The sequence below is a fragment of the Anneissia japonica genome, unplaced genomic scaffold (genome assembly GCF_011630105.1).
Source record: "Anneissia japonica isolate Jap-2015-1 unplaced genomic scaffold, ASM1163010v1 scaffold180_len884964_cov147, whole genome shotgun sequence".
NCBI classification, from domain to species: Eukaryota; Metazoa; Echinodermata; class Crinoidea; order Comatulida; family Comatulidae; genus Anneissia; species Anneissia japonica.
Genome location: NW_022696035.1, coordinates 173,718 through 182,254, shown reverse-complemented (window position 1 = coordinate 182,254; position 8,537 = coordinate 173,718). Strand labels below are relative to the sequence as shown.

The following is an 8,537-nucleotide window of genomic DNA, read 5'->3' as shown; positions in this document are numbered from 1 at the left end:
CAGGGTTCATACACTTTCTCATGAGTTAATTTCCATGATTTTCCATGACTTTTCTAGCCAGAATTCCATGACTTTTCCATGACTTTTGAACCGTTTTACATGAGAGATTTAAAATGTTGATCTCATAGCAAAGCGAAATTATGGTATAAAGAGTGTGCAATAAAATAATCTTCATCTTATTATATATTATTATTTGAACAGTTGTAATTACAGCGACAGTAACATCTCCCAATTACATGCAGTAATACTGTACAGAAGCCAAAATTATTAGTACTCACTGTGAAATATTCATTTAAAAGTTCAAAAGTTTACCGTAATTTTGTCACACTGCTGGTGCGGATGCAGGATTCTGTGTACTGTAGGTGGTGCGTGAGAGTCAACACTACCTCAGCCCCCCTCCCCCCATGGTTGGGGCAGAGAGGATAAAATTTTGAGAAAATGGGCCTCAACTATACAGTAAGTGCCCAGAAATTGCATTCTCATACCTGTATAGACCTAATGTTCATATCAACAATACAAGAATTATTTTTCTTTCGATACAATTTTAAGGGGGTGCGACTGCATCGTCTGCACTCCTGCATCCGCCCCAGCACTGTATAGAGTTTTCTGTGATAAATATCAATAAGCACGATGATGCCATCAATTCTACTGTACAGCACTCCCAATGTATGGTAACAAATGATTGTACTTATTTACTGTACAAAGTTATCAATTTTTGCTTTAGTTAAGTAAGATCATTATTTGTTTTTGGAATGCAAAGAATATTTGTAAAGTAATATCTTCTGTTACTTGATTGTATTGTATTATGTAATGTTATATTAAGTTTGCTAAGTTTTGTTCTTGACTTGATTTAACTCGCCCAATGATCTATGGTAATAATATTTTTTGAGTAACTTACCTTAGACATTAGCTCTGGAAGACACCGTTCTCTATTTATAAGGTCGTGCTTAACCCATTTCATAACAGCTTTGTATACTTGCATTTCATTCTCAACATTCAAATCAGACGATTCAATTACTGTTAGAAAATGTTCAAAACTAATATTCAAAAAATCCTCCTGTCGCACAATATCACAAAAAAATTCATGCGTAAATTTATCTGCAGACTTAACAAGTTCGGATCGACCATGAAGCTCAGCAAAATTACGTACACCGAGACAGTTACTCGGGTGAAGATGCGTGCGCATAAAATCGCAGCACGCTTTTGTTACGACCTCAAGTTGCAGGATACTCGCAACGTACAAGAGTTTCTGCACATTGTCAATAGTCAAAACAAGTTTTGCTGTGTACATAAAGTTGATTACATTTTCCATGGCGTCTTCGTCTAAATCCCTAATGGTTATCGTATCCTGCCTACTCTCCGCCATGTCAGAGGTTAACATGGCTTTAAAATATGGACTGCAACATGCAAGAACGAGTCTGTGGCAGTGTATTCGTTTGTTTCCGACGAGTAACGTGATATCACATAGTTTACGATCTAAATACAAGTCTTGTAGGATGCTGAACGACTCTTTCCAATGTGTGTGGCTCTCAAACGTAGTCATGGATCGTGGAGATATTTGGATTCTTTGTACAATTGGAATAATCGAATCGGTGGCCTCCATGTTTCGGCTCTTTCTACTTGTCCCAGAAATCTCAATAATTACAGTTGACTTTTTCTCAAATGGCCTGTTAAAAAAAAAAAATAGTGATACTTTTTTAAAACATCCTGTATACAGAGCAGACCTCAAGAAAGTTTATAGTTAAGGTACAAAAAAACGAACATAAAGAAAGATCTGTATTTAAAAACAAGTTTTGAACTCGCATTGTTATTATTAATAATTTTTGAAAGAAGGTGAGAATTAAAAACAAAACAGGAAACTTATCAATATTATATGTCAATAACAATAGGCTACTATACAATACATTTCAAAAAGTTTACTAATATGATAAACATGATTTATTGATTATTATCAATAAAAACATCAAGAACAAATTAATATAACTAATAATAATATTGATTATATAATAATGACCGATTGCAAATGATAATAAGAATGATGATATTAAGAGCAATTACAAACAGTAATCAAACTATCCATTAATTACAACAAAAAACAAATAGCAACAGAGTCATAAAATTGTAATTTCATATCTTAATGTAGTACATACTACAATACACATTAATCAACCTTTCCGCTAAGCACCATTGATCCCAATTTCTAACGTAATTATTAAGATGTTGTATTTGATCTTTCTTTTTCTTTGTAAATTTTAATTGATGATTAAATGTGTTCAATAACTAATATACAGTAATGTGAGCTTTTGTGTTTTTAGTACATTTTGATGGTAAAATATTAGATTTTAAAATGCCTATTCCAGAAAGCCCATAAAGTTATTTGGGCGTAATGAACTGTAACCAACGTCTGTTGACAACAGAGAGCGCCATCTGGCGTCGTGACGACATTAATGTGGTACTCTATATGGATAGCAATAAATACTACAAACAAACAAACAAGCAACACATGTTCTGATTGGTCAGTTGTTGAGTGTGACAATCCGAAAAAAGATTTTATGATTAATCGAGTCAACAATTTTAACACATGCATTCTTCTAACATTAAGTTGCAAGAACTACTTTATATCCTAGTAAGCAATTCGAGAGCGACTTGAAATGGACTTCTGCGAAGCTGGACAGCTTTTAATGGCCGTTAACAGTTTACTTCTATACACTACGAGTAATATTGCAGCCTTGCGTTGAAACAATTAACAAAACGACCTACTTTCATTTTCTGCAATGTGGTACTTCCACAATAATGTATAATTTAGAGCTGAACGACCCAAATGTAACCTAGTGTACAGTGATGCTGTAGAAAAATAAACATCCTGAGTTAAGCTTGCTATGATTGGATGTGGTTAACCTTTACAATGCATGGTAATAATAATTATTCATTAAAGCCCCATTGTGAGATAATAGCCAAATAATGAATGTCTATGAGTGCAATGGAAAGAATATTTTCATTCGTTGAAAGATGGACTGTTTCATTCAACGAGGTGAAACGGTCTGGCCTAGCCTAGCCTGGGCCTATCCTTCGCGCAAAACCTAGGCCCTACATCTGCTATATGGCCCTAGGACTAGGCTTTGGCCTAGGCTAGAAATCCGTCCACACATATCGGGAAATAACTGCTGAATTCTGCACAGATTTTGCGCAAATTTGAGCTAATTTTTGAGGTACAGTATCATCCACACTTTTAAAATACTATATTTACAGTAAACCATAACAATTCTCTAAGCAAACAAAATCTCTGACACATTGCACACCACTATTAAGACAAGGGGCGAATTGCTATAGAACGGTCTTAACTGGTATTCTTAACTCCTTGAATAAAGCCGGCTTTATCACTTAGACAGTCTTAATACTAAAGTTAATCCTCTAAGATCATTGCTATAAAACAGTCTTCCCTATTAAGACCGCTTTGAGTATTGAAACGCAAACATGTACTCCCTGGTAACATAAGATTGGGGGCGACGTCATGCATGCTCGACGCACGCAAATGTAGTTCAATAACTAATAAACAGTAATGTGAGCTTTTGTGTTTTTAGTACATTTTGATGGTAAAATATTAGATTTTAAAATGCCTATTCCAGAAAGCACATAAAGTTATTCGGGAGTAATGAACTGTAACCAACGTCTGTTGACAACAGAGAGCGCCATCTGGCGTCGTGACGACATGAATGTGGTACTCTATATGGATAGCAATAAATACTACAAACAAACAAAAAAGCAACACATGTTCTGATTGGTCAGTTATTGAGTGTGACAATCCGAAAAAAGTTTTTATGATTAATCGAGTCAACAATTTTAACACATGCATTCTTCTAACATTAAGTTGCAAGAACTACTTTAGATAGCAATTCGAGAGCGACTTGAAATGGACTTCTGCGAAGTTGGACAGCTTTTAATGGCCGTTAACAGTTTACTTCTATACACTACGAGCAAATGTATTGAAATAAACGTAAATAAATGTAGACCTATTTTTACAGATGCTGAGAAGCGTGCAGAATATTCATCGTTCAAGTCTCCGACTTTGACGATCTAGGTCTAAGTTTTGCCATTGCACTGTTGAATTAATCAGCAGAACGCCATGATCAAATTGATTTAAGACAGTTTTAAGCCTCCTCCGAGTAGGCTTTAAAAGTTAAGACGGCTAACTGGTTCCGCAGTATAGCAATGGTCTATAATCATAGAGAAGTAGTGCCGTCATGATTATAGCCGGCTAACCGTTAAGACAGTCTAAAGATGGCTTGAATCCGCCCAAGTTTAGCAAGTAGATTGAATTCATTTCGTATCCATAGGCAATATGCAGTGGACAATACGGGCGGGAAAAAAGTGGAAGAAAATTTTCATGAGTGATGAAATGGGGGAAATAACTAATGTCACATGTTACGAAATCAACCAATCTAGTGACTGGGTTTTATTTAAGTGTGTTATAATAATGAATAAAATATTATTTTCATTAAACTGTGGAAAAAATGACATACAATGATGATATACATAGAAAACCACAAGAGTTATGCATATGTTAACTCCTAAATAAATAGATCTGCCTACTGAACCAGATGATATTCGATCTAAAACATATTTTATAAACAGACTTTTAAAATTTAAAACAATTTTAAATTTTAAATTTTGGAATTTAAATATGCTTAAAATATGTTTAATTTTTTGAAAATTATTTTGTCAACATTGAGATTTGTCTTATACAAAAGCATGTTTCCTTTTCAGTTTTTGCAATTTCAGATTGTTACATCCTTAAATTTAATTAAGAACCTAACTAAAAATCACAGGCTGTGTTAATTGAAAGCGAAATGGCAGTTCATAGTTTAATTTTTGTTTTATTATTTTTAGTACTAATAATAATTTATTAATTTATATTGTGCAAATTCCATTGCAAATTATGTTCAAATGCGCATTACAATAAATAGATAATACAAATTTAAAATAAAGAGATAGTTAAAATTATGAAGAGCTAAAATTCCTACAGCATATTCCATCATCACAATAAAAGTCAGGCACTTATATAGTAGTAGGCCTACTTGTATATTTTTAGGCTAAGGGCTATTTTAAGCAAATGATTCTTAATCAGTATTAAAGGGAAAAACTATTAGATTATAATGCTGACCTGCTTCAAGTATTTTTTCAACCTTTTATTAGGTGTTTCACTGCTTTGTCGGAAATAACTGATTTCCATAAATTTGCTACACTCCATTCCAGCCAGCAATTTTATATAACACTTGGGACAGATTGAACTAAATGTATGTTCAACCGTCCAGGTTCACTGGGGACAACCAATACAGCTAGCATTGGAAATACTTTAGTTTGGTCAATTTTGTAAAACCATGCCTTAGTATCTAATCCTGTATTATCCCTGATTACCTTTACTTGAACCTGCCTGAATGAAATTAATACTACTATAAATTCCATAATGCATTGCTTTGTCTGGGAATGTTATTTCTAAGGAGAACAATGTCCTTTGTTAACATTACTGAAGGCATATGCTTATTTCTATTACCAATGTATAAAAACATAACAATGATCAAAGATTTCATTTGGTATTCTTAATATAAAAAAATGATATTCCATAATAAAATATATTTATTTATTAGATCAAAAAAAGATGCAAAAGAGAGACTATTGAAATAGTTTAGTCACTACTTTTAATTTTTAATTAATTTTTAATTAAATTTTAATCAATAAGTGTACAATATATTAGGTGTTGAAATTCGTTTTTGTTTAAAAAATACAGGAATAACGAAAGACCAAATTTAAGCCACACAAACAAACTTCAAAAAAATATTATAGTAAGTTTGAAATGACTATATGAAAGTTGAATGTACTATAAGAAAAAAAATACAAGGAAGTCCTAACAACAAAACACAATTCTATACTTATACTGTAGATGAAGGACTGTCAGGTTAAGGAGCAATGGTGAGTGTCCTTGTTCAATCCTGGCAGTAATGATAGTAATGGTCCACCCTAGTGGGACTTGCGGCTCCGTAACCATGATGAAAAGAAAGAGGGTATTACGATAGTCAAAATTACTGCACAATAAGTTAGAGATACAGTTGGTTTTTCAATAAAAAAAAAAGAACCTCATTTTAGATTTTACATCAGCCTCAATTTGTTCTTTACTTGAACCTGCCTGAATGAAATTAATACTACTATAAATTCCATAATGCATTGCTTTGTCTGGGAATGTTATTTCTAAGGAGAACAATGTCCTTTGTTAACATTACTGAAGGCATATGCTTATTTCTATTACCAATGTATAAAAACATAACAATGATCAAAGATTTCATTTGGTATTCTTAATATAAAAAAATGATATTCCATAATAAAATATATTTATTTATTAGATCAAAAAAAGATGCAAAAGAGAGACTATTGAAATAGTTTAGTCACTACTTTTAATTTTTAATTAATTTTTAATTAAATTTTAATCAATAAGTGTACAATATATTAGGTGTTGAAATTCGTTTTTGTTTAAAAAATACAGGAATAACGAAAGACCAAATTTAAGCCACACAAACAAACTTCAAAAAAATATTATAGTAAGTTTGAACTGACTATATGAAAGTTGAATGTACTATAAGAAAAAAAATACAAGGAAGTCCTAACAACGAAACACAATTCTATACTTATACTGTAGATGAAGGACTGTCAGGTTAAGGACCAATGGTGGTGCCAGAATTTATTAATATATTAAAAAAAAATAAACATGTCCTTGTTCAATCCTGGCAATAATGATAGTAATGGTCCACCTTAGTGGGACTTGCGGCTCCGTAACCATGATGAAAAGGAAGAGGGTATTACGATAGCCAAAATTACTGCACAATAAGTTAGAGATACTGTTGGTTTTTCAATAAAAAAAAAAAAGAACCTCATTTTAGATTTTACCTCAGCCTCAATTTGTTCTTATTTTGTTGTTCTTATTTAAGCAATTTCAGGCTAGCGTTCTTATAAAATGTGTTCTTACAAAAGCGTATCTGCAACACATTAAGCCCAGTTTTTATAAAATTACTACACACTACTGACTGAAACAGTTCAGAAACATTCTGTAATGCTGATTGGTCAGTTGAATAGGAGAGCCTTCGTGATTGCAATGGGGGAGGGGGGCAGCTACGAAGTGTGGAGTTTGCGATGAAAACACTCTAGCGGCAGTGTAGTGATTTTACAAAGACTGGACTTGGTAGGATTTGATAATATGCATACTTACTTTCTCATTCTTCTCATCATTGGTGCTGAGTTTGTAGTAGTTTGGAGTTGTACAAATTGGAATAATTTGCCCTAAAGATAGGTCACAATATTGCCTCTACAACTGCTAGTAAATAAATGACCCAAAATTGAGACACTAGCACGTTGTTGAAACCATCAATGAAACCACTGAACTGAAACAGGAGCTGGAACTTGATAGTGAGAGAGTCCTTCGTAAAAGTCATCAACTGAGGATTTCTAGTTCACTCCCAGTGGGAAGGTTTCTACTACAAAAGCCAATTTGTTTAATGATCCTATCAATCAAATTATTGGGGCGTGGACAGATGGCTTAATATTCAAAGCAATCTAAAAAAAATGGGAGGAGCATCTTTATGCTTGGATTCTGATTGGATGAAAGCAGCCAATCAAAGTAAGACAATGATTGGAAGTTGATGTAATAAAAACAATGAACAATTATTTTAGCAGGTACAGAAATAGTGGTATAAAACTTGTGAACACTTAAATATCAATTGTATTAATGAGGTTTTGAGAAAAGCTTGAAGTAGACCTGATTTGTTCGAAGGAGTGCGCTGGAAGTGAAACGAATCATGGCATACTATGTATCTATCTTGGTCTGCTGAGACTGTGAAGTTATAAAATCGTTCACTACGTCCATGAGTTTAGACGTCACATTAAAATGTCTGTATGATAAAAAAGGTCCAACACCTAAAGCCAGAAACTCTACATATCGGACCATCTTTGAACGGTCCCTGGCAAGAAGCCGATATAGATGAGTCCCTGAAAATGTTCAGTAGGGCAGCCGATAGGCGATTTGACCGTTATTTCACGCTTTTTAAAAATTTTACTTCCACCACCTATCGTTCAAAAACGTAACCACGTTCTAGCGTCGCTAAGCAAAAATACAGTGCTCAAATTTATTTATGTTCTCATTTACAGATAAGGTCCACCCATTACTTCCTTATATGGTAAAAACAGTTCCAAATAAGTCTAGTTTCGAAACCAATCAAAGCTGTTCGGGAAAACCCACATTAACACAAAGCATTCATTGATTGAAGTTGACACATGTGAAATAGTGAAAATCTGGTAGGGTTTGATTAGGCTTTTATTTACAATTTTCTCCATAGTTGGATTTGTATCCCCGGGAATCAATATTTTTTTGAAGTGTTGATTTATCATGTTTAATCTTGGTTTAGTCAGGTAAGACCTGTCTCAAATCTGTTCAAAAATTGACAAGATTAACAACAGGCATAGAGCCGTTTTTAAGGAAAAATATATTTTATTTT

At 33.3% G+C, this 8,537-nt stretch overlaps 1 protein-coding gene across 5 annotated transcripts in view; it reads right to left on the bottom strand.

The window, feature by feature from the left end:
- The window catches only part of LOC117101683 (kelch-like protein 8), a 68,339-nt gene that overhangs the window by 30,599 nt on the left and 29,203 nt on the right, over positions 1-8,537 (bottom strand). For 4 of the 5 annotated variants that reach the window (XM_033241713.1, XM_033241710.1, XM_033241714.1 and 1 more), the window contains one exon: positions 899-1,667. In XM_033241713.1, coding sequence (XP_033097604.1) covers positions 899-1,667 — 769 coding nt within the window. Of the gene's footprint in view, positions 1-898; positions 1,668-7,255; positions 7,423-8,537 lie in introns of those variants that run through there. The other variant, XM_033241711.1, reaches the window with a different exon arrangement.